This window comes from Silurus meridionalis, chromosome 11 (genome assembly GCF_014805685.1).
Source record: "Silurus meridionalis isolate SWU-2019-XX chromosome 11, ASM1480568v1, whole genome shotgun sequence".
Taxonomy (NCBI): Eukaryota; Metazoa; Chordata; class Actinopteri; order Siluriformes; family Siluridae; genus Silurus; species Silurus meridionalis.
This window is the reverse complement of record NC_060894.1, coordinates 13,021,122-13,048,225: the sequence shown is the minus strand read 5'-3', so window position 1 is coordinate 13,048,225 and position 27,104 is coordinate 13,021,122. Positions and strand designations below refer to the sequence as shown.

The following is a 27,104-nucleotide window of genomic DNA, read 5'->3' as shown; positions in this document are numbered from 1 at the left end:
ATAGCTTAATTAGGCTGCCAAGTAATATTGACTTGAAAAAATCTGTTTATTTAGTTTTTCATAATTCTGCAATATTTTGTGCATGTCTGTGCAAAAATTCACTTCAAATGTACACAAACCCATACACATTATAACTTAACAGTAGTTGTCTTTACAAGAATCAGCCCTTATTTGCTTGTAATACAGAACTTATCCCCAACCACCAATTTGGGTGGAAGATGCAAGTGATTACATATTAGCATTTCAGTCAGGCTGAAAACATGTTTTTATATTCTAATGTAATCCATAAAATCTATATGAGCTGATATTTAGTTAGGAAAAACACTTAAACACTAGTCCAAAATGACAGAACATTAAACACTCATCAAAAGAAAATATCTAAAGCATTAAGTTCACTATTATCAATTACAGGTTCATCAAGAAAGCAGTCACTGGTTGAAGAAGGGTAATTAAGTAGAGGAACTGGAAGCGCAAAAGCTGGTGCTGATTTCCCGTGAGAGTTGCTTTCTGATGTTCCAGCAATTTGGCTATTGCTTAGTATCTCCAAGAGGACTGTGCTATCTGGTGACAAGTTGCTGGAGTTTATAGTTGGAGATATAAGCTCAGCAAAAAAATCATCAAATGCCGGGCTATCATATCCTGATGTACTGGAGGTGACCGAGTATGGAGAGCAAACATCTGTGCTGTCTGGCCTGGGAGTAGACTCACCTTCCTCAATACTAAGCAATTGATTTAACTCTGCCAACTTCTTTTTCTTGGCCTTTAACCTTTTCATCAGTTTCAGTCTGAGAGCTTCGGTAGATGAGACCAACTTTGATGAATTTGGGATGTTCTGGCTAGCAGATTTTAGCCCGGAAGTTATGCCACCAGGGCAGTAAGGCAGCTTTGGTGGAACAGTGGGAAATTTCATAAATGAATGCCTTAAATGTCCTCCAGGTAGAACTGAGTTTGATGTATTCCTTGTTCTGTATCCACCAAAGAGCTCAGCAGGCTTGGCCAGGAGGGACTCGCTGCCATTAGATCTTGTGTCAACTTCTGAATGAAATGGTACTCTTGATGGTGTTGACTGGTGGGAAGGGTGCTGATGAAATAAGAGTGATAGGTTGGAGGCACTGGGTTTTGAGTGGAAAGCAGGTGGACTCGTTCTTGTTTTTGGATAGTCTTTGGATTCTGATGCTTTTTCCACTGAGGGAAAAATAGTTTCTGGTGTAGGTAAAACGGTCTTAGTAGTTGCTTTCTTCTTTTCAATACTGCATGGAGTTTGACAAAAAGAGCCTTTCTCTCGTAGGTCGCTTGACTCATCTGATGCCATTACCTTTTCCTGGAAATCTGGGAGAAGGTTTTTATGATCATCTTTAACCTCAACTAGAGTAAGAGTGACAATATCACTATGTGAAAGCCCCTCAAAAGTATCAAGCAGAGTAGTACTGCCAATTGAAGCATCCCAGCTGCTTGAGTCCTTATTTGTGTCTTTATTTTCATTGATGCATGATTCATCTGGTACCGATTTTGTTATATCTTGAAAAACATCAACCACTTGACTCTTCCTTTGAGAAGGGGTGCTAACAGGGTCAGAAGAAAAACTCTCTGTCGAACTTGCCTCCCAGAAAATGAGATGGAACTGCCTGGCTGGGATAGTAAACCTCTTGTGGGTTATGCAATGAGGGTACTTCAAATCATCAAATTCTAGCCACAGTCCTGTGGAAAAAAGATGAAAATAAACAATTATACTTGTTTTTATATTTACTTGTTTAAATATACATTGATATATTTTAAAACACACAGTGCTCAGATTAAACTTGACAAGAGTTTCCTTGTCTGATTATAGATTAACTCTGTGATGACTACATATTTTATCAATGAAACAGTGGCACAAGGCACAAGGTACAATGTAACTTTAGGCACATAACCAGATGGCAATAAAATAGCACTTAGAAAAATGACCATTAGTTACATTTATTTAGTCATAAGGCTGACACTCACCATCTGGTTGATGGATCCATGTTACAAAATGCTCACGTTCTTCATTGTATTGTATAATAGTTCTGATGTTGTAGTGTCTGCCATGGAAATTAAATGCATACTTGGAGATGTCTCTTCGTGGCAGCCCCTCAACAAAATGTAATGCAAGCACTGAAGAAATACTAGTGAAAAAGAATGACCAAAAATAGAAATTAATAATGAATAAATCCACACACACACACACACACACACACACACACACACACACACACACACGTGGCTTTCGAGTCAGTGCACGTGTACTGAATGCAATCCTTTTTACGTGCAGTACATGGTTAAAAGGAAATGTATTAAGTTGCATTTTGAGCGCAGTGTCACTGTTTTTATTTGTATTTATTAATTTTTTTTTTTTTTTATTATAATTAAACTTGAAAACATACACAACAATGCCAGGGGTATAAAAAAGAAAAAACAAGTAGAGTTAGCACAGTGTCATTGTGAATCCTAACTCTGTATTGTTGCGATTTGTAGTTCGTTGTAAAACTCATTTTGTTTTGTGCATGCGCTAAATCGCTGCCAGTTCCTGCATTTTTCAACAGTCTAGCCATATGGATCCTTTTGCATTTCATGTCAAGCTTCAAAAATTTATCTTCAACTAAGGAAAAAATCCTAACAATATCCTACCACATATCGAGTGAGTAAATGTATGAAGCACGGAAGGAATTAAGACATTTGTTAAAGTATTCTGAAATAAGTAGAACAGTTAAGGAGAACATACTGTATCTTTAGAAATTTAAATATTTAATGTAAAAGACACACACACATCTATATTGACCAAATGGTGTCTAACAAATGTAATCTATTTAATAGAACTAGTGTTATAACCGTAATTTTATATACAATTTTAGCAAATGGCTGCAATATAACAAAGAATAAAAGATTGAAGGGGGTCTGAATACTTTCTGTACCCTCTGTGTATGTATGTGTGTGTATATATATATATATATATATATATATATATATATATATATATATATATATATATATATATATATACACACACACACACACACACACACACACACACACACACACACACACACACACACACACACACACACATATACATACAGTACAGACCAAAAGTTTGGACACACCTTCTCAGAGTGTTTTCTTTATTTTCATGATTATGAAAATTGTAGATTCACACTGAAGGCCTCAAAACTATGAATTAACACATGTGGAATTATATACATAACAAAAAAGTGTGAAACAACTGAAAATATGTCATATTGTAGGTTCTTCAAAGTAGCCACCTTTTGCTTTGATTACTGCTTTGCACACTCTTGGCATTCTCTTGATGAGCTTCAAGAAGTAGTCACCTGAAATGGTCTTCCAACAGTCTTGAAGAAGATCCCAGAGATGCTTAGCACTTGTTGGCCCTTTTGCCTTTACTCTGTGGTCCAGCTCACCTCAAACCATCTCGATTGGGTTCAGGTCTGGTGACTGTGGAGGCCAGGTCATCTGGCGCAGCACCCCATCACTCTCCTTCTTGGTCAAATAGCCCTTACACAGCCTGAAGGTGTGTTTGGGGTCATTGTCCTGTTGAAAAATAAATGATGGTCCAACTAAACGCAAACCGGATGGAATAGCATGCCGCTGCAAGATGCTGTGGTAGCCATGCTGGTTCAGTATGCCTTTAATTTTGAATGAATCCCCAACAGTGTCACCAGCAAAGCACCCCCACACCATCACACCTCCTCCTCCATGCTTCACGGTGGGAACCAGGCATGTAGAGTCCATCCGTTCACCTTTTCTGCGTCGCACAAAGACATGGTGGTTGGAACCAAAGATCTCAAATTTGGACTCATCAGACCAAAGCACAGATTTCCACTGGTCTAATGTCCATTCCTTGTGTTCTTTAGCCCAAACAAGTCTCTTCTGCTTGTTGCCTTTCTTTAGCAGTGGTTTCCTAGCAGATATTCTACCATGAAGGCCTGATTCACACAGTCTCCTCTTAACAGTTGTTTTAGAGATGTGTCTGCTGCTAGAACCCTGTGTGCCATTGACCTGGTCTCTAATCTGAGCTGCTGTTAACCTGCGATTTCTGAGGCTGGTGACTCGGATGAACTTATGCTCCGCAGCAGAGGTGACTCTTGGTCTTCCTTTCCTGGGGCGGTCCGCATGTGAGCCAGTTTCTTTGTAGCGCTTGATGGTTTTTGTGACTGCACTTGGGGACACTTTCAAAGTTTTCCCAATTTTTCGGACTGACTGACCTTCATTTCTTAAAGTAATGATGGCCACTTGTTTTTCTGTACTTAGCTGCTTTCTTCTTGCCATAATACAAATTCTAACAGTCTATTCAGTAGGACTATCAGCTGTGTATCCACCTGACTTCTGCACAACGCAACTGATGGTCCCAACCCCATTTATAAGGCAAGAAATCACACTTATTAAACCTGACAGGGCACACCTGTGAAGTGAAAACTATTTCAGGTGACTACCTCTTGAAGCTCATCAAGAGAATGCCAAGAGTGTGCAAAGCAGTAATCAAAGCAAAAGGTGGCTACTTTGAAGAACCTACAATATGACATATTTTCAGTTGTTTCACTTTTTTGTTATGTATGTAATTCCACGTGTTAATTCATAGTTTTGATGCCTTCAGTGTGAATCTACAATTTCCATAGTCATGAAAATAAAGAAAACTCGTTGAATGAGAAGGTGTGTCCAAACTTTTGGTCTGTACTGTATATATATATATATATATATATATATATATATATATACATACATACATACACACACACACACACACACACACACACACACACACACACACACACACACACACACACACACACACACACACACACACACACACTGAGAAAAACAAGTATTTGAAAACCCTGCTATTTTGCAAGTTCTCCCACTTAGAAATCATGGAGGGGTCAGAAATAGTCATTGTAGGTGCATGTCCACTGTGAGAGACATAATCAAAAAAAAAAAATCCAGAAATCACAATGTATGATTTTTAAACTATTTATTTGTATGATACAGCTGCAAATAGATATTTGAACACCTGAGAAAGTCAATGTTAATATTTGGTACAGTAGCCTTTGATTGCAAACAAACGGGTCAAACGTTTCCTGTAGGTTTTCACCAGGTTTGCACACACTGCAGGAGGGATTTTGGCTCACTCCTCCACACAGATCTTCTCTAGATCAGTCAGGTTTCTGGCCTGTCGCTGAGAAACACGGAGTTTGAGCTCCCTCCAAAGATTCTCTATTGGGTTTAGGTCTGGAGACTGGCTAGGCCATGCCAGCACCTTGATATGCTTCTTACAGAGCCACTCCTTGGTTATCCTGGCTATGTGCTTCGGGTCATTGTCATGTTGGAAGACCCAGCCTCGACCCATCTTCAGTGCTCTAGCTGAGGGAAGGAGGTTGTTCCCCAAAATCTCGCAATAAATGGCCCCAGTCATCCTCTCCTTAATACTGTGCAGTCGCCCTGTCCCATGTGCAGAAAAATACCTCCAAAGCATGATGCTACCACCCCCATGCTTCACAGTAGGGATGGTGTTCTTGGGATGGTACTTGTCATTCTTCTTCCTCCAAACACGTTTAGCGGAATTATGACCCAAAAGTTCTATTTTGGTCTCATCTGACCACATGACTTTCTCCCATGACTACTCTGGATCATTCAAATGGTCATTGGCAAACTTAAGACGTGCCTGGACATGTGCTGGTTTAAGCAGGGGAACCTTCCGTGCCATGCATGATTTCAAACCATGACGTCTTTGTGTATTACCAACAGTAACCTAGGAAACGGTGGTCCCAGCTCTTTTCAGGTCATTGACCAGCTCCTCCCGTGTAGTTCTGGGCTGATTTCTCACCTTCCTTAGGATCATTGAGACCCCACGAGGTGAGAAAATGGAAGAAGCTAAACATGACTGTTTCACCAAACTGCTTGCCAATTTCCCCGTAGCCCTTTCCAGCCTTGTTGAGGTGTACAATTTTGTCTCTAGTGTCTTTGGACAGCTCTTTGGTCTTGGCCATGTTAGTAGTTGGATTCTTACTGATTGTATGAGGTGGACAGGTGTCTTTATGCAGCTAACGACCTCAAACAGGTGCATCTAATTTAGGATAATAAATGTAGTGGAGGTGGACATTTTAAAGGCAGACTAACAGGTCTTTGAGGGTCAGAATTCTAGCTGATAGACAGGTGTTCAAATACTTATTTGCAGCTGTATCATACAAATAAATACTTAAAAAAAAATCATATACTGTGATTTCTGGATTTTTTTTTTTTTTTAGATTATGTCTCTCACAGTGGACATGCACCTACGATGACAATTTCAGACCCCTCCATGATTTCTAAGTGGGAGAACTTGCAAAATAGCAGGGTGTTTAAATACTTATTTTCCTCACTGTGTATATACATACACATATACATATACACACACACACACACACACACATATATATATATATACACACACAGTGGAACCCACTTATCTCGACCTCGGTTAACTCGACAACCCTATTAAGTCGAAGTTTTTGAAGTGGAACCGCCAAATTCTCGCTTAGTCTAAACATTTTTTTATCGGTTATGTCGACTTTTTTATGTCGCCGAACCCTGATATCTCAAGCACAAGCAGGGAAAAATTTGCCATTTAATGTCAGTTATCTCGATCGGCGCTGTGCAGCCAAAGTGGCGAAAAAATCAAACCTTACAGATGCTACAGGTGTTGTATTGTATACTGGTGAATCTCTGCTGTTAGTTAGTGCACATATGCCTTTTGTTGTTAAATGTTATGCAATGAACGGGAGGCGAAAATAGAAGCGCGGCGCTGAACAGCACACGGGAGAACGTGGGATGAGCAGCAAAAGCATAGAATGAACACTGGCAGGATCCGGGGGAATCCGCGATGCGCTTTGGGAAGAAAAGTGTATATGTGTATATATATATATATATACACATACATACATATATACACATACATACATATATACATACATACATACATACACACACACACGCCATAAAACACAAAGAACATCACTGCTTACTAAATGTTAGTGGTAAAAAAAAAAAAAAAGTTATAAAACATCCATTATGCAATCACCTCTGTAAGACCAATTTCCGCTTCTGATTCTTGTTATGACAGTTGCTGCACTTTGTTCGATGGACTGCTCTGAGTGGGTGCCAATCAGCCATGATTTGTGTAAATGTCGTTACTGTCTTCTCTATGCTGAAAAAAAAAAGAATGATGCCTGTTAGGACGCATACATTTCAACAGCAGATTGTCAACATAAAGGAAGTAGGGTTAAACGATTACTAATTCTACTGGTGAATATGGACCAGCATAACCGACCTCACAACTAACTGGCTTCATCAGTGTTAATGACTGCATGCAGTGATGGTTACTTTATACAACCTTAATTCCAGAAATGTTGGGGTACTGGGTAAAAACATTTTATAGTAACAATGTAATTTTGAATTTGATGGCTGAAACAAGTCAGAAAAAAAAAAAAAAAAATGGGGCCATGTTTACCACCGTACAGCATCTCCTCATATTTAAATAACAGTCTGCTTAGATCTGGAAACTGTGGTTTAAAAAATGGGGAAAATGTCTGGACTGCAGCCAGTTCAGCACTCAGACTTTTCTATTATAAAGCCATGCCGCAGTAACAGTTTCAGTATGCGATATAGCATGTCTTGTTGAAATAAGCAAGGCCTTCACTGAAAGGAATTATTGCATTCCTTTTTTTTTTGACAACTGTTTTTGGAATCGGGTTTGTATAAATTTGTAAAGATTTTAAACAAACTTTATTTACATTGTCACACTCACATTGTGTGTGTGTGTGTGTGTGTGTGACAATGTGAATAAAGTTTGTTTAAAATCTTTACAAATTTATACAAACCCGATTCCAAAAACAGTTGTCAAAAAAAAAAAAGGAATGCAATAATTTACAAATCTCATAAACCTATATTTTATTCACAATAAAATATAGATAACATATCAGATGTTACAAGTAATACATTTTGAAATGTCATGCCAAATATTGACTCATTCCAACTAGAGCTACACATTCCAAAAAAATTTGGGACAGGTAGCAATAAGAGGCCGGAAAAGTTAACATGTACATATAAGGAACAGTTGGAGGACCAATTTGCAACTTATTAGGTCAATTGGCAACATAATTGGGTACAAAAAGAGCCTCTCGGAGTGGCAGTGTCTCTTAGAAGTCAAGATGGGAAAGGATCACCAATTCCTCCAATGCTGCGGCGAAAAATAGTGGCGCAATATCAGAAAGGAGTTTCTCAGAGAAAAATTGCAAAGAGTTTGGTAGCAATAAGAGGCCAGAAAAGTTAACATGTACATATAAGGAACAGCTGGAGGACCAATTTGCAACTTATTAGGTCAATTGGCAACATAATTGGGTATAAAAAGAGCCTCTCACAGTGGCAGTGTCTCTTAGAAGTCAAGATGGGAAAGGATCACCAATTCCCACCAGTGCTGTGGCGAAAAATAGTGGCGCAATATCAGGAAGGAGTTTCTCAGAGAAAAATTGCAAAGAGACTGAAGTTATTATCTGCAGTGCATATCATCATCCAAAGATTCAAAAAAATCTGGAACAATCTCTGTGCGTAAGGGTCAAGGCCCGTGATCTTCGGGTCCTTAGACGGCACTTCATCACATACAGGAATGCTACTGCAATGGAAATCACAATATGGGCTCAGGAATACTTCCAGAAAACATTGACGGTGAACACATTGCACCGTGCCGTTCGCCGTTAACGGCTAAAACTCTATAGGTCAAAAAGGAAGCCATATCTAAACATGATCCAGAAGCGCAGACACACACACACACACACACACACACACACACACACACACACACACACACACACACACACAGTGGGGCAAAAAAGTATTTAGTCAGCCACTAATTGTGCAAGTTCGCCCACTTACAAAGAAGAGAGAGGCCTGTAATTTTCATCATAGGTACACTTCAACTATGAGCGAAAAAATGAGAAAAAAAAATCCAGAAAAATCACATTGATTTTATTTTTTTTATTATTATTCACAAATTAGGGTGGAAAATAAGTATTTGGTCAACAACAAAAGTTCATCTCAATACTTTGTTATATACCCTTTGTCTGCAATGACAGATTAAACGGTTTCTCTAAGTCTCCACAAGGTTTTTACACAATGTTGCTGGTAGTTTGGCCCATTCCTCTATGCAGATCTCCTCTAGAGCAGTGACGTTTTGGGGCTGTCGCTGGGCAACACGGATTTTCAACTCCCTCTAAAGATTTTCTATGGGGTTGAGATCTGGAGACTGGCTAGGCCACTCCAGCAACGTAAAATGCTTCTCACGAAGCCACCGTTGCCCGGGCGGTGCGTTTGAGATCATTGTGATGCTGAAAGACCCAGCCACTTTTCATCTTCAACGCCCTTGCCAAAAAACACCTAAAAGATACCTAGTTAGGAGGTTTTTACTCAAAATCTAACGATACATGGCACTATTCATTCTTTCCTTTACACGGATCAGTCATCCTGGTCCCTTTTCAGAAAAACAGCCCCAAACATGATGTTTCCACCCCCATGATTCACAGTAGGTATGGTGTTCTTTGGCTGCAACTCAGCATTCTTTCTCCTAAAAACACGACAAGTTGAGTTTTTACCAAGAAGTTCTATTTTGGTTTCATCTGACCATATGACATTTCCCAATCCTCTTATGGATCATCCAAATGCTCTAGCAAACTTCAGACGTGCACAGACATGTACTAGCTTAAGCAGGGGGGGACACCTGGCAGCGTAGTGTGTTACTGATGGTAGCCTTTGTTACTTTGGTCTCAGCTCTCTGTAGGTCATTCAGTAGGTTACCCTGTGTGGTTCTGCGATTTTTGCTCACTATACTTGTGATAATTTTGACCCCACGGGGTGAGATCTTGCGTGAAGCCGCAGATCGAGGGAGACAGTTGATTTCTTCACACCAAGCAACTTACCTATTGCAGATTCAGTCTTCCCAGCCTGGTGCAGGTCTACAATTTTGTTTCTGGTGTCCTTTGACAGCTCTTTGGTGCCATCAATACAGGTAACAAGTGGAGGACAGAGGAGCCTCTTAAAGAAGTTTTTACAGGTCTGTGAGAGCCAGAAATCTTGCTTTTTTGTAGGTGACCAAATACTTATTTTCGACCATAATTTGCAAATAAATTCTTTCAAAATCAGACAATGTGAAGTCTTTCAGGAGCTATTTGGCAAACTCCTGCTGGCTTTCATGTGCCTTTTACTGAGGAGTGGCTTCCGTCTGGCCACTCTACCATACAGGCCTGATTGGTAGAGTGCTGCAGAGATTGTTGTTCTGGAAGCTTCTGACTTTCCTGGTTTTTCCCGGTTTCACAAACTTCAAGCTAAAAAACTGAGCACCAAAACATTAGACCAATGAAACTGCCAAACAGGTTCAGGTGAACCAATGAAACTCTAATAAATCTGATGCGCTCCCACTGAATCGGGCCACACCACATCAAAAATATGGATGAGGTTCCTCTGATGTTTGACCTGCTGCTCACTCGGACTGTCTACAGAAAATGCTAATCATTCAACACGCTGAAAACAACTGGGCATGAAAAAAAGCACTTCACCTGTGTTCTGAGCTGCACGGAATCGGGAGAAAATCTTCAACGATGGTGGTTTTTAAACGCACAACGATGACAAAAGAAAAACTCTCGAGAGAAATAGTTGTGAAAGGAAGGAGGAAGACAGTGAACATTGACTTTCTTGGTAGGCTACTGTTTATATACAAGCCGTCATAATGCGTTGAGTCTGGGTCAAGGGATAGCTCGCTAACTCCAGTTACAAAATAAATCATATAAGCACAGACAGGTTTCCAAAACTCGTGCTTTTGTATTTTTCTTGGCAACAGCGTTACGGGTTAATCAAAGAAACTTGATATGAGCATCAGAAAATAATAAGGACATATACCTCGGCCTTGCACACATGCAGTAATACCGGAAAAAAGCGGTGGCAGGCTATTCCCAAAATGCCGCTTTGCTCTTAAAGGAACCACAACATATTTCACTCGTTACACCATGTAACAGACACTGTCTTCCGTCAAAGCCTGTGTAAAGTTCATTAGTTTCAGTGTAGACACTTGCAGCTTATAGACAGGTGTGGCTTATTAATATTCAAAATAAAAATCTTTGTAAAATGCAATGGCTGCGGCTTATATTTGGGTGCACTTAATAGTATCTGGATCCAGTAATCTGGAAATTACTAGAATAGTATGGAATAGTATCCAGTAATCTGGAAATTACGGTAATCCATTTTGGAATAAGGCTAACACAAAATGTGAAAAAAAAAATAAAGCAATGAGAATATTTTTAGGATGCACTGTGTATGTATATGCGTGCGCACACATGTTAGAACAGCTTTCACATTAAGTATCTTCTTAAGGGACAATACTATAGAACTGAAACTTAATTTTAGGGTAGTCAGTGTGCAGCTTGTATAGCAGCAGTTTTATTGTCCTCTGAAAATTACTCAACATACAGCCATTATTGTCAAAATAGTATCAAAAAAGGAAGTACACCCTAAGTAATAACAACTTAACAACTGTACGTCGTGTGTATACACACATACACGTGTGTGTGTGTGTATATATATACAGTGAGGAAAATAAGTATTTGAACACCCTGCTATTTTGCAAGTTCTCCCACTTAGAAATCATTGAGGGGTCTGAAATTGTCATCGTAGGTGCATGTCCACTGTGAGAGACAATCTAAAAAAAAAAAAAAAAAAAATCCAGAAATCACAATATATGATTTTTAAACTATTTATTTGTATGATACAGCTGCAAATAAGTATTTGAACACCTGTCTATCAGCTAGAATTCTGACTCTCAAAGACCTGTTAGTCTGCCTTTAAAATGTCCACCTCCACTACATTTATTATCCTAAATTAGATGCATCTGTTTGAGGTCGTTAGCTGCATAAAGACACCTGTCCACCCCATACAATCAGTAAGAATCCAACTACTAACATGGCCAAGACCAAAGAGCTGTCCAAAGACACTAGAGACAAAATTGTACACCTCCACAAGGCTGGAAAGGGCTACGGGGAAATTGCCAAGCAGCGTGGTGAAAAAAGGTCCACTGTGGGAGCAATCATTAGAAAATAGAAGAAGCTAAACATGACTGTCAATCTCCCTCGGACTGGGGCTCCATGCAAGATCTCACCTCGTGGGGTCTCAATGATCCTAAGGAAGCCCAGAACTACACGGGAGGAGCTGGTCAATGACCTGAAAAGAGCTGGGACCACCGTTTCCTAGGTTACTGTTGGTAATACACAAAGACGTCATGGTTTGAAATCATGCATGGCACGGAAGGTTCCCCTGCTTAAACCAGCACATGTCCAGGCACGCCTTAAGTTTGCCAATGACCATTTGGATGATCCAGAGTAGTCATGGGAGAAAGTCATGTGGTCAGATGAGACCAAAATAGAACTTTTGGGTCATAATTCCACTAAACGTGTTTGGAGGAAGAAGAATGATGAGTACCATCCCAAGAACACCATTCCTACTGTGAAGCATGGGGTGGTAGCATCATGCTTTGGGGTGTTTTTCTGCACATGGGACAGGGCGACTGCACTGTATTAAGGAGAGGATGACCGGGGCCATGTATTGCGAGATTTTGGGGAACAACCTCCTTCCCTCAGTTAGAGCATTGAAGATGGGTCGAGGCTGGGTCTTCCAACATGACAATGACCAAGCACACAGCCAGGATAACCAAGGAGTGGCTCTGTAAGAAGCATATCAAGGTTCTGGCATGGCCTAGCCAGTCTCCAGACCTAAACCCAATAGAGAATCTTTGGAGGGAGCTCAAACTCCGTGTTTCTCAGCGACAGGCCAGAAACCTGACTGATCTAGAGAAGATCTGTGTGGAGGAGGCCAAAATCCTCTTGCAGTGCGTGCAAACCTGGCGAAAAACTACAGGAAACGTTTGACCTCTGTAATTGCAAACAAAGGCTAGTGTACCAAATATTAACATTGACTTTCTCAGGTGTTCAAATACTTATTTGCAGCTGTATCATACAAATAAATAGTTAAAAAATCATACATTGTGATTTCTGGATTTTTTTTTTTTTAGATTATGTCTCTCACAGTGGACATGCACCTACGATGACAATTTCAGACCCCTCCATGATTTCTAAGTGGGAGAACTTGCAAAATAGCAGGGTGTTCAAATACTTATTTTCCTCACTGTGTGTGTAATTTATAATATATATATATATATATATATATATATATATATATATATATATATATATATATATATATATATAGAGAGAGAGAGAGAGAGAGAGAGAGAGAGAGAGAGAGAGAGAGAGAGAGAGAGAGAGACACACACACACACACACACACACGTGTGAAAAAATGTTTGCCCCCTACATGATTTCTGAGATCATCAAACTAATTTAAATATTAGTAAAAGATAACACAAGTGAACACAACATGCACTTTTTTAAATAAAGGTTTTTATTATTGAGAGAAAACACAATCCAAAACTAAATGGCACTGTATGAAAAAGTGTTTAAACTGTGGTTTATCACACCTGAGTTAAATTTCTCTAGCCACACTCAGGCCTGGTTACTGCCACACCTGTTCTCAATCAAGACATCTCTTAAATAGAACCTGCCTGACAAAGTGAAGTAAACCTAAAGATCCTCAAAAGCTAGACATCATGCTGAGATCAAAAGTAATTCAGAAACAAATGAGAAAGAAAGTAATTCAGATCTATCAGTCTGGAAAAGGTTATAAAGCCATTTCTGAAGCTTTGGGACTCCAGCAAACCACCGTAAGATCCACTATTCACAAATGGCTTAATCATTTGAACAGTGAAGAGCCTTCAATTATTCAAATTACTCTAAGAGCACATTGATGACTCATCCAAGAGGTCACAAAAGACCCCACGACAACATCCAAAGAACTGCAGACCTCACTTGCCTCAGTTAAGGTCAGTGTTCATGACTCCACCATAAGAAATAGACTGGGTAAAAATCGTATGCATGGCAGAGTTCCAAGACAAAAACCGCTGCTACGCAAAAAGAACATAAAGGCTCACATTTCAACACCACATTTCAGAAAAAGAACATCATACCAACAGTAAAATATGGTGGTGGTAGTGTGATGGTCTGGAGCTGTTTTGCTGCTTCAGGGCCTGGAAGACTTGCTGTGATAAATGGAACAATACTGCTGTTTACCAAAAACCCTGAAGGAGAATGTCCGGCCATCTGTTTGTGACCTCAAGAAGCGAACCTGAAGCGGGTTCTGCAGCAGGACAAGGATCCAAAACACACCAGCAAGTCCACCTCTGAATGGCTGAAGAAAAACAAAATGAAGACTTTGTAGTGGCCTAGTCCTGACCTGAATCCTATTGAGATGCTGTGGCATGACCTTAAAAAGGCAGGTAATGCTTGAAAACCCTCCAATGTGGCTGAATTACAACAATTCTGCATAGATGAGTGGACCAAAATTCCTCCACAGCGGTGTAACAGACCCATTGCAAGTTATCGCTAATGATTAATTGCAGTTGTTGCTGCTCAGGGTGGCCCAACCAGTTGTTACGTTTAGGGGGCAAACATTTTTTCACACAGGGCCAATGTAGTTGTGGATTTTGTTCTCCCCTCAATAATAAAAACCTTAATTTAAAAATTGCATGTTGTGTTCACTTGTTATCTTTTACTAATATTAAATTAGTTTGATCTGAAACATTAAAGTGTGACAAACATGCAAAAAACAACAGAAGGCCTGACAGCGGACAACACAAGAAGACCAAAAAACAATTTATGAGGTCAAATAAACTACCTGTAGGGCTCAAAGACAGGAGTGTTGCAAGACATCGCTATGGAAAGCTACAAAAAAAATTCAGCTCTGGAGATCCTGTGTGGAGGTGAGATAATGTTCCAGAATGACAAAATCACCACTTGTAACCACATCTGGGCTTTCTGGGCTAGATGGAAGCCTCTCCTCAGTGCAAAACCCATGGAAGCCCACATAGTTTGCCATGTGTAAAATGTGTAGAACAAGATTCTCTGGTCTGATGAAACCAAGATTTAAATGTCTGGCCTCAATTCTAAAATGTTATGTCTGGAGTAATTCAGGCACCGCTCATCTGCCCAAAACCACCCCAAAAGCGAACAGGGACTTAGCAACTGGTCAAGGTTGAGGGAAACTGAATAGAGTAAAGAGATATCATTATTAAAGTACCTCAGTCTGGGGCAAATGTTCCCCTTCTGACATGACAACTACCCTAAGCACACAGCAAAGACGATACTAAAGTGGCTTAGGGTGGCCTTTATAAAATTATTTTATAAAAAGGCTTCTTAAATTTGAATATTAAAATAAAACTAGGACTGGACCATGTTATACTTGAATCGTTTGCAGTGTAGTTATGTTTCCCGTGTCACAATTTCAGATATTGTTATTTGAAGTGTATTTTGTATTCATTTCGGATCTAACTGTTTTTATTTATTTGGCGTATTACACAAGGTTTTAGTATGAATTGAGTCTTATTTTCCTCAATATTTATTAATATAATTAATACATTTCATATTTATTTCATTTAACACTTTCATAATTCTGTACTTTCATTTTTTTTTTTTTTTTTTAGAATAAACTTTCGTACTATTTTACATGGAGTGTTTGTTTTTAATTCAGTATCCATTTGATCCATCAGTTTATTAATTAATTAATTGGTTATCGGCAAGTTCAATCCAAAGAATTGGTAAAATTCACTATTGGTCGACCTCTATTCACTCACCAGTCATAATGTTGCCTGGTCAGTGTAATAATTCAGGTTATTCTTTTTGACATTTTGCAAAGTTTAAACAAATCTGGATTTGTCAATACAGTATATGGGGTGGAGAAAAGGCCTTTTAGCATAAAGCTGCATCAAAAAAATTGAAAGAAAGGGACTAAACCTGCTGGAAGTAAAAACACCACCACAGAAATAAAATAAAACAATTATAACAGTATTAAATGAACTACCTTGTGTTGAAATTGTATCCACAGCATGTGCATCTAAATTCCCACTGACCAGTATGCTGGAAAAGACCATTAGCCCAGTCATCTGACCCTAGTAGAAGAGGGAGGGCAAAGACAGGCATCTCTATCTGACCTGCAGAGCAATAATATTACATTATTACTTTTTACTTAAAATCAGTGCAATAGTTCAAAAAGCAAATGTGATCAGCCAGTTAGGCAAATTTTGTTAATCTCTAAAAAAAAAACCATGGAAGCTAAACCATAAACAAACAGCAAAATCTAAGAAAATATACATAAATTGCACCAAATCACTGAAAAAACCCCAAACATTCTAACTCAAATTAAAACTAAGCAACCTTCACATGCTGATCATCTGTATGACTAAGAGCAGATAAAGGCATTGTGTATGTTCCTAAAATGTAGTCTTCAAAAGTATTAGTGTTATCTTTTTTAATTTTTCTATAGAATGAAGAAATTTTCTCTTTGAGACCAAGACAAATCCGATTTCAGCTTTAATTTTACAATATTTCTATCTATATTTGTTAATAACTTTTAGTTTTTTTGTTTGAACCCACCAATTTCTCAAGAGATTAACAATACTAAACTCCTCTATGAATTGCAACCTTATTGGGGTGAAAGGGAGCCTGGACTATCCCCTATAGTCTGCACTCAAACGCACATCACCACTACTTAATACTACCTATTTGCAAATACAAATATTTCAAATTGCACATCTGCAACTTACTACCCTATTTTTACACCTTCTACACCTTTTACATCTGACTCTGTGAATTCATACACACTGTATATTTTATATCTGTTATTATTTGCAACCATATTTAATATCTGTTGACATTTTCCTCATTTTATATTTTTATTTGAATACAATCATTATTTTAATTATATTGTCAATCCTATTTGATCCCACTATTATTTACTATTATGAACGAGAATGTCCCGTCCCTATGGCTTTAATGTTGCACTTCTATTAGGAGCATAGCGGTATTTTGGGAATAGCCTGCCACTGCATTCTTCCGGTATTACTGCGTGTGTGGAGACCGAGGATTATGTCCTTTTTATTTTCTGATGCTCATTTTTGGAAACATGTCTGTGCTTATATGATTTCTGTTGCAACTGGAGTTTTGGTGAGCTATCCCTTGACCCAGACTCAATGTGTTACAACGGCTTGTATCTAAACATTAGTCTACCAAGTAAGTAATTATTCACTGTCTTCCTCCTTCCTTTTACAACTACAGTGGTACCTTGACCTACGAGTGCATTAATGTACGAGTTTTCCGAGGTACGAGCGGTCACTCGGTCGATTTTTTTGCTTTGTTACGTGAGCAAAAAATTGAGGTACAAGCTCGAGACGCCGCTGCTAGATGGCGACGCGAAGCCAGAAAGCGAAGATTGTGACGAAAATTAAGATAAACAAAGAAGAAAAAGTACAAATTTTAAAGTTTAGGGATACGTAGTGTACAGGAGTGATATAAAAAAACGAGTTTTCCCTCCGCCTCCGCTTATTGCCTCTACCCCCCCTCCACCCACCCACACACACACGTAGTGCGCCACCGGTGGAAGGTTTTTCCTCCCGATGCCGTGCAGCTCAGAACACAGGTGAAGTGTGTTTTTTCGCTTTCCTTCGTTTCGTTGGTCTAATGTTATGTCGCTCACTTTTTTGGCTTGAAGTTTGTGAAACCGGGAAAAACCCAGGAAAAAATCCATATATTAGCCGTGGGGTTCAAAACGTGGGAAAAAGGTAGCGACTTATAGTCCGAAAAATACGGTAGATTTTTGTGTTATTCACGACTTGCCCATAACAAATACCACGTATGAACATAAGTGTTCATTATTACACTTTTTATTAGAACACACTCCTGACTTGACAACGCAAAAGTTGTGCTCCATCTGGTGAACATTAAGCTAAGTTAAGTAAAATAAGTATATAGATTTTTGTAATATAGATTTTGCATTGAATGCATCCATCTTACAGTTTATGCATAATTTATCGCTTGTTATACCTCTGGGTTCCTCGGCACGCATCATAGAGTCTCACTCTTCTCGACTTACAAACACTTTTAGTCCCTATCTATTTCGCTACCTGTATTTGATGTCTCTACTAACCCATGTTGGATTTTAAATTAATATTATTCCATCAGTGGAATATAGACAATAAGGGAAAAACAAACTGAATTGTCCATTATGTTTAGAATTTTCTCTTCTATTGAACATGTGCTGCAACAAAAAACACTACAAATGCTAAGCAAGTTAAATTCATTGGTGGTTAATGAAATATTTTGAAGCGTTTCAGGGTGGTTAAGTGTCAAACTTTAAATTAGGGCTGAAACGATTCCTCTAGTAATTTGAATACAAAAAATGCATCAACGCAAATTATTTGTACCGTATTTTCCGGACTTTAGGCTGCTACTTTTTTCCCCACACTTTGAACCCCGAGGCTTAAACAATGAAGTGGCTGATTTATGGGTTTTTCCCGGTTTCACATGCTTTAAGCCAAAAAACTGAGCCCCATAACTTTAGACCAATGAAATTGCCGAACGGGTTCAGGTGAACAAATGAAACTCTTTATATTAAATCAGATGCGCTCCCACTGAATCGGACCGCACCACATCATTAATATGGATGAGGTTCCTCTGATATTTGACCTGCCTCTCACTCGGACTGTCAACAGGAAATGCGAATCATTCATCACGCTAAAAACAACCGGACATGAAAAAAAACGCACTTCACCTGTGTTCTGAGCTGCACGGAATCGGGAGATTTCAAGATTTCAAGATTTCTTCCTTATGCCATCTAAGCGAGTTTTTCCTTGCAACATTCGCCCAAGGCTTGCTCATTAAGTACAAACTTACATTAATAAAGAACAATCTTATTAATTCTTTCTTACCAAAAATTGCAATTCAAGCAATATTTTTTTTTTCTGAAAAGAAAACAAATTACTTTTTTATTTTAAGACACCTGTCTTATTCTCTCTTGTATATTTTGTATTGCTATTTAATAAAGAAAAATTACTTTTTATCCTTGATTACTCAATTAATCGAATGGAAAAATTGGTTAAATACTTGATAGCTAAGACCTACTTTGAATACAGCTCAAAAATAGTTTTCTTACCCAATTCACACTGGAGCATTGGCTTGAGAAACTGGAAAGCAGACAATCGGAGAGCTTCTAGCTCTTTCTCTACTTTTCGGAGGTCATCAGAAGGCACTCGTACAATGTTATCTGTTGGAAATAAAATATACATGTGTGTACAACTACCAGATGGGCTAATTTTCTTCCCCAAAACACATTTTTATATAAGTTTACCAACCTTGACACTGTTGTTCCTTGGCTTTAATATATGCATATGATGTCTTGTATGCTGCACACAAGTTCTTCACAGTATAAATTGTGCAGGGGGATTTGTCAGCCAAGCATTCATTCTCACATGAAGTTTCTCGAAGTACTCTGGAGTATACAAGCGCCACAAGCAACGAATCTAACCAGCACAAATTTTCTTTATTTTTCCAGAATAAATGCTGCTGCGTAGGTGCCACCTGTATTAAATGTTGCACAGTTAGACCCAATGGTAGTTCCACCGATGTTTTGCCTCTACTGCTAGATACAGGATCCTTGACTTCAGAAAATCCTGATTCCCCACTAGTGGCATAAAATATCTCAGTACTGGTGTCAGCATTCTCAATCTCCTGCTGCTTCTTGTGATCATTAAATAATTCTCTCTTTAGAATGGATACACTGCAGTCACCAACATCCACATTCTGGCATTTCACGTCAGACACAATATCCAGATCTTCTTTTTTCCAATGCTTGGGGGATGGATCTGGACCTCTAGACTCTGATGAGAGATCAAACTTTCTCTTGCATTTTATTATGTCTTGAGGTGAAGAAATGATGGCACGAATATTGTCCAGTGGTCCACTTACTAAAGGGAAAAGGCACTGAATAGGCAGGCAAAAAATACAGAATGTTAATACAAATACAATGCTAAAGAATTATCAGCTTATTTGCAATGCTATTTAAAGTGTAATATTATTATGATTATCTATTTGCTGTTATTTACTGGGAGCTGGGCCATCAATAGATCCTGGATTCTATAACCATGAGACTGGAGTAGAACCACAAATGTCTCTAAGCATAGGACAGACCACAATGTGGTACACCATTTAAATTGTTTTTAAACAATTAAACTGTTTTAATTGATCATTGCTTAGACCAAGATGTTGCAGATGTATTGCCATACAAACTTTACAGATGGCCATTGAAATAGAAAATAAAGAATGTGATGGAATGTGATACAGTGTTAGAGTCAAACAAGCAAGTAGCCCTCTATGAATTCTGTGGATTTACATATCAGGACATAAAAGAATATATGGTCCATAGCAGGTCTTAGAATTAGACAAAATATAGCACCAAATGAACAAGGTTCCCTGGTGGTCTAGTGGTTAGGATGCGGCGCTCTCACTGCTACGGCCCGGGTTCGATCCCGGGTCAGGGAGCCAACCCCAGCCATTAGGGTTGCACAAGCCAGTGCACTCTTAGTGCCGGTCCCAAGCCCGGATTAATGGGGAGGGTTGCCTTAGGAAGGGCATCCAGCGTAAAACGTGCCAAATTGAACATGCGGATGATCCGCTGTGGCGACCCCTAATGGGTGAAGCCGAAAAAAAGTTTTTATAGCACCAAATGACCTATTACACAGTTATTACAATAATTAAGCTAACAAAAAAAACACATGAAAAACTGAGCACTGCTTCCTTAAGAATTAAACGACAGCAGCCATGTGGTGCTAATCAAATGCCATTGATTAAGTGATCAAGTGTGACCACCTCTAAAAAAAAAAAAAAAAAGCCCAAGATTTAGCAATTTGTTGGTCTGAATATTTCAAGTGTGTGATAACACAACACTAAGGAGGAAGCACATCAGCAAAGATTTTAAAGAAGCAATTGTTGCTGTCCATCACTCTGGGTGGATTACATTCAAGACTATTGCCAACCTTCCCAAGAGTAGACATCCCAGCAACTTCAGCCCCAGAGTAGTCTGTGCAATGCTGAGATATTGCAAAAAAAAAAAAAAAATCAAGAGTTACACCTCAGATTCCACAGGTCTTAGTTTGCAAGTTACAGGTAAAATTTCATAATAGAACAATAAGAAAAATACTGAACAATTATGGTATATTTGGAAGGATTGCCAGGAGAAGATTTGGTTTGTAAATTTGCATCTGAACGAGCCCAATTCTGGAAATATGTCTTTTGAAAGTGGAAATGTTTAGCAATAATGCACAGTCCTACATTTAGCAAAAACAAAACTCAGCATACAGTATAAGCACATACACCTCAGTCAAGCATGGTTGTGAAGGGTTGTGAAGGGTTGTTTGGGCTTGTTTTGCTATAAGTTTTAGAACTTATACCTATAGAAGTTAGAAGGATCTCTTTGTGAATTGCGCCCCTTAACATTAGACCAATGAAATTGCCGAACAGGTTAAGGTGAACAAATGAAACTCTTTATATTAAATCAGATGCGCTCCCACTGAATCGAGTTTCACCACATCATAAATATGGATGAGGTTCCTTTGACGTTTGACCTGCCGCTGGCAACAGGAAATGCGAATCATTCGTCACGCTGAAAACAACCGGGCATGAAAAAAAACTTCACCTGTGTTCTGAGCTGCACGGAATCGTGAGAAAAGCTTCACCGATGGTGATTTTTAAACGAATGACGATGCCAAAAGATAAACTCCCGAGAGAAATAGTTGTGAAAGGAAGGAGGAAGACAGTGAACAATGACTTTCTTGGTAGGCTACTGTTTAGATACTGTTAAGCCGTGTAACAGGCACTGTCTTTCGTTAAAGCCTGTGTAATGTATATTAGTTTCAACCTGCGGCTTATAGACAAGTGTGGCGTATTTATGTTCAAAATAAAAATCTTTGTAAAATTCAGTGGGTGCGGCTTATATTTGGGTGCGTTAATAGTCCGCTAATTACGGTATACAATATTTTGCTAAGTTTGTTATTCGCTGGTAGCTTAAGTACTACCATGGACAGCTGACTCCTAAAGGAGGAGAACTTTTCCATGGTGGTCAGATCATAGCAGTGACAGATTAATCTTTTCCAATAAGTTTAAATAGGTTTTTACCTTTTATGGACATTTATTTTTTATCTTCATTAAGCCTTTTTTTTTTTTTCCTTTTTTTTTTTTTTTTTTTTTTTTTTTTAAGTGTGCATCGCCTTTTGAGTCAAATTCTTACATTCATTAGAGACATAATCAGTCAATTAGAATAATAAGACATCTTGGCTGTTACCAAGTAAATTTCAATCAGTATCAACATAATTCATCTTTACAATGCAGAGGAAACAGAAGCTGCATCTGAAGTGGCATTTAGATGTATTTACACACTGTTTAATGCAGCTCAGAGGGACATGTAATGCTTTAACCAGAGGTTACAAATGCATAAATAAGATTTTGATATTTATGTTTTGATTAAACATTGAATACTGATATTTGAGATTATTTACATAATAAGAAGAGACTTTAAATGTGAAATTAAAATCGCCGGTAAATCACTGTTAAGTGAGTCATTGCGATTGAATGAATCAATTGTTAAAGAACTCTGTTCAATCGCTCATTGACTTACTCACTATTGCGCAGAGACACCAAGCAGTTCTGTCTTTGTTTGGAATTATTTTTGTTGGTGAAACAGAGCAAAAACAGGCAATGTGGGGTCTAAAACCCAAGTCTCTTAATATTAACTTCTTGTTTATTGAACTGTTGTATAAAATCAATTTAACATTTGCAATCATGCTGAAATTTTGAGAAAGCAAATGGCACTTTGTGATATTAACTATATGATGTACACATTTTCTGAACACACCTTGAATTTTGTGATAATTTAAAATTCAATTTTATAGACTGAATCATGCAGTGAAAAAGTGCACATGCATGAGTCTAACCTACTAGACTTCATTGTGTAATGTATACATGTTTAATGTATACGTGTACTCTGTAGGTGTTTTGCTTGGGCTTTGCCATATACTCGATAATGTCAAATCACACATTGTCAAAACAACAATTATAATATCATAGACACATACATATATATATATATATATCTCATACACCCCTAAGCAGCAGAACTTAAAAAAGATAAAGAGAAAATTATTATTTACAGAGATTGCTACTAAAGGTGGTTTTACAAGCTATTGAATCACAGGGTATACGTACTTAGTTTTTCACGTGAGAGTTCTCTTTTTTGGCTCAGCATTTGTAAAAATAAATAACAACATGCTGTAACATCAAGTGTTTTATTTGAGGTCGTATTTACCTAATTTTAAGGCCCAACAAGAACCAGATTTTTATTATCTCCTGATATGTAAAACCATAGAAGAGGGTTTTAATAATAGGTCTAGGCAAATATTTTGTATTTTTTAATGGGCTACTACTAAAGAATTAAGGTTTAATCTAACTCAAAAATCTACATTTTCCGTCATAATAATAAATGTTTGTTTTAAGAAAACATTTAGTAATAATATCTGATGTGACTTACCAGGGGACTAGTACAGAGTGTAATTGACTCTTTCAAGTTCACTGCATATGAGCGAAGATCATTTATCTGTCCTTTCGCAGAACACCAAGGGCAAGCCGCACTTACCATTCCTCTATTCTCAGTCTTAAGAACACAACATATAAATAAATTCAGTAAAAACATTTAAGCATCATCACCAAGGCACAGCTTTTGGTAAAAGCAAATTAGATTTATCACCACACCTGGTCCATAATTTAACTTTTCAGTTACTTTCACCTTTTACAAAGATTTCCTTATTTTCACACTTTTTAGTGATTTGAGTAGGAATGGTTTGTCCAATTTAAGGTTATAACTTGTACAGATTGGATTATAGCTTTGCACATGTGACAGCAGGGGAGAACAGAGCACAACTGACATTTCCCAAATACCCTGCCAGCGCTGGGCTTGACAGACTTAGATCACAGCTTTCACCGTTCATTGACCCTTCACTCCATTCACTGTTATTCATCACTTTGCTCCATGAACTCAGCATCAGCATGTAGCTATAATCATCTGCTCTTTCCCTAAAACAAGAAAAAATATTATATTAAACATTTTAATTTAGGAGGATATTTATTATTTTGCAAGCATCCATGAATTGTCAATGAAAGAACATTTTAAATAGATATAGTAAAAGAAAAAAAAAAAACAAACCCAGGTTAAGTGCAATTACAACAAGATTTCTTTTAGAAATAAAATATACAATATCACCAAAGAGATTTGTACCTCTGACTATCTATCGGAGGGATTAGAGGATAACTGAAATGCTGTCTGTAACAAGTGTTTTAAGGTAGGTGAGTGCTAGTTCATATTTAGCTTTGTAGGCAAGTCCAGTCTTGTTTAAGGACTGAAAAATGATGGCCAGAGTAAGTAAAAAAAAATAATTATGAATCCTTCTGATTGGAAACGTGAGTGAAAAAGAACATGATTGTCCATATTTACCCTAGAGTTGCAAACAGTGACAAAGGGTAAGATGTGAGGAGTGTACAAGATCCTGACATGGGAATGAATCATCAGGAGGAACAGCAGTTCAGTTTGTCAGGATTATTTCAGATGATGAACTGCAGTCCCGAATAAAACGTCTGCGAGAATATCTAAAATCATGTGCCTGAGGGATGGAAGGAGTGTTTCACCCAAATAGCAATGGTATGGAAACCCATGTGACTATATGATTTCACCAAGAGCATGGAGTCAGAACAGAAAAGGACTAAGTACTCAGCCTTGGGGGATATCAGTGCAGAGACTGTGCTGAGCAGATAAGGACCCTCTCCATGTCATCTAATATGTAGGAAACAAACCAGTGCCATGGTGTGTCCAAATACCAAGACACTTAACTATGAACAAGAGTGTCTTGTGGTTGACTGAAAAATGCTTATGAAAAGTCATAGAGGCTGAGCAGAATGGAGCTTCCCAGGTACTATCAAAAGGACAGTTTCTCCAGTAGAATTTACCACTGGAATAAAACTGGGCTGGTTAGGATATTAGAGGTTGCTCTGTGACAGAGAGAGAAAAAGATTTTAGGATTTTAGTAAGAAGTGATACCTATACTGCTTTCTTCCACAACATTTCTGTTGAACTAAGATAGTGGCTTAAATTACAAATTATTGTGTGATTATGGTAAATGTCTTGTTTTTCACCAACATATATCATGACATTTTCCTCCAGAATTTGCTGGAAGGATTCAAAACTCATTTTCTGATCAATGATGTCACACCATCCTAGTGCAGATAGGGTAAAGTTATTATGCTGATTTGCAGTGATTTCCTTTGAATAAAAACAACATTTCTCATTTAATCCAAAAGTTTTATTTTTTTCCACAGCTTTCAGTCTTGACCAGGTGACGTGATGTCAGAATTTAATTAGAGGCAGCAATGTTCTTTTTGGAGAATTGTTACTTTCTCCTTGCAACCCTGCCATTCACACCACTGTTGTTCAGTGTTCTCAAGATGGTGGTCTCATGAATATTAGCCATCACTTTATTCCATTATCTGTGTCACAGTGAAATACAAACTCAAGTTTTTTTTTTTTTTTTTTTTTACTGTTTCCTGCCTGATGAGTAGCAACAATGTAGTTTTTCTGAGCTCTGCTTTGTTCCTTTGTTTCACAATCATGTGTTTTGAAGATCAAATTAAACGATACATCTGTTATTACCCAATAATTTGGCAGGACATAAATGTAAACTTGGTCATTTATGCATTTAGTAAAATGTCAAATATTATATATGCAAAAAAAATAAAAATCATGCAAAACCAATGAGTGGCCAGACTCATCTGAGCTGACAGTGACTGCTGACTGAATTAACAGAATGAAATCATATAGTGCAATACTTTTTACTCAGATTTCATTAAATGCTGTAAACAAACAAAAAGAAATAGGGTGGTGCTTTATAGTACAGATAGATAAACAAAATCATTCTGCAAAACGACTTTATACAGTAAAAAAATTAAAGGTCCTTGAATTATGTGTCAGTCCCCCAACCTCAACACAACTGGGAATCCTTTTCAATAATGGAAGACAAAACAGACACAATGCATTTTTTCACCTTGCAGAGGAACCCAAAAGCAAGCAGAAATTAAAGGCAGCTGCAGTAAATGCAAAGCATCACAAGAAAAGAAATTCAGCATTTCTTTCTTATAATGTTCCTGGACTTGCATTTAAGTATACATAATTATGTTAGTTTGTTCAATATTTCGAGCTTCTCAAAAGTAAAATCAAAAGTACACAATCACATCCTGATTGCACCATTCTAAAATTATTTTGGTTGGGTATAGAGACAAAAACTATATCACAATTACATTTGGGAAGTTAATACTTTTCAGCAAAATTTATAAAGCAAATAGGGGCCCATAGGGGCGATAGGTAAGATATTACAACAAGCTAAGCTAGTAACTATATTGATTGACCAGCACTTCCTAGAAATTGCAATATTCAAATTCGATATAATATAACTAACTGCATTATTCGAAAGAAAGGGTACATACCTTTAAACTGACCAGGACAATGACGAGATTAAAACCGGTATTTATTGAAGACATCTCGCTGACAGACCTAGCACGCCTGCATCTCAGTCGTCCATGTGTACGCAACCCCTGACGTAGAGTCAACGTTATACTTCCGGTCTTCAGCGACGATATACAGAGGGGAAAAATATGAAAGCAAAACAACGCCACCACGCGGATTTCACATGTAAAACCTAAACAATATTAAGTAAAATGGTAAATGATTTAGATTGAGCAATGCAGGGTCTAATTATTGGCATTTTAAAACAGATTCCGTTGCGTTTTTGTCATTTTCAGTTTTTTATTGTCTTCTCGCTTTGCCTTTGCGTTTGCGTTTCACCGAATTAAGCGCTTACGTGCATTAGTTAAGTTTGTGTGATCAAGATGTTCTATTACTTTGACATAAAATCTAAAATGTGTGTGCAATACGTACACTTCTGTTCATGTGAAGTTTGACGATGCAGCTGCTTCCTCTCGGCCCCTGCTGCTTCTGCTCTCCCACCGTCACTACATGCTCTCAAA

General features: G+C 38.0%; 1 protein-coding gene across 5 annotated transcripts; it reads right to left on the bottom strand.

The window, feature by feature from the left end:
• Positions 1 to 27: 27 nt before the first annotated feature.
• uspl1 (ubiquitin specific peptidase like 1) lies at positions 28 to 27,104 on the bottom strand. Of its 5 annotated transcripts, none has more exons than XM_046861298.1 (10): positions 27,016 to 27,104; positions 26,565 to 26,702; positions 23,960 to 24,107; positions 23,566 to 23,688; positions 19,340 to 19,967; positions 19,141 to 19,251; positions 16,015 to 16,102; positions 7,088 to 7,213; positions 1,984 to 2,144; positions 28 to 1,698 (listed from the first exon to the last, which is right to left on the bottom strand). In XM_046861298.1, exons 3-10 carry the CDS (start codon positions 24,080 to 24,082, stop codon positions 365 to 367), a joined length of 2,694 nt encoding a protein of 897 aa, XP_046717254.1. In that variant the 5' UTR covers positions 24,083 to 24,107; positions 26,565 to 26,702; positions 27,016 to 27,104; the 3' UTR covers positions 28 to 364. The 5 variants fall into 5 exon arrangements, with proteins under 5 accessions (XP_046717254.1, XP_046717255.1, XP_046717252.1 ...); XM_046861299.1 differs by having other exon boundaries at positions 16,015 to 16,144; positions 23,787 to 24,107; positions 27,016 to 27,103; XM_046861296.1 differs by having other exon boundaries at positions 16,015 to 16,144; positions 27,016 to 27,103.

Bases quoted from the DNA above. Each gene is read 5' to 3' on its own strand.
- uspl1 (XM_046861296.1), bottom strand. From the start codon at position 24,082: ATGCTGATGCTGAGTTCATGGAGCAAAGTGATGAATAACAGTGAATGG. The intron at 23,689-23,959 runs GTCAGTTGTGCT...TGTGTTCTTAAG, and splicing joins TGGCAGGGTATTTGGGAAAT to ACTGAGAATAGAGGAATGGT. The intron at 2,145-7,087 runs GTGATTGCATAA...CTTTTTCACTAG, and splicing joins CGGAAATTGGTCTTACAGAG to TATTTCTTCAGTGCTTGCAT.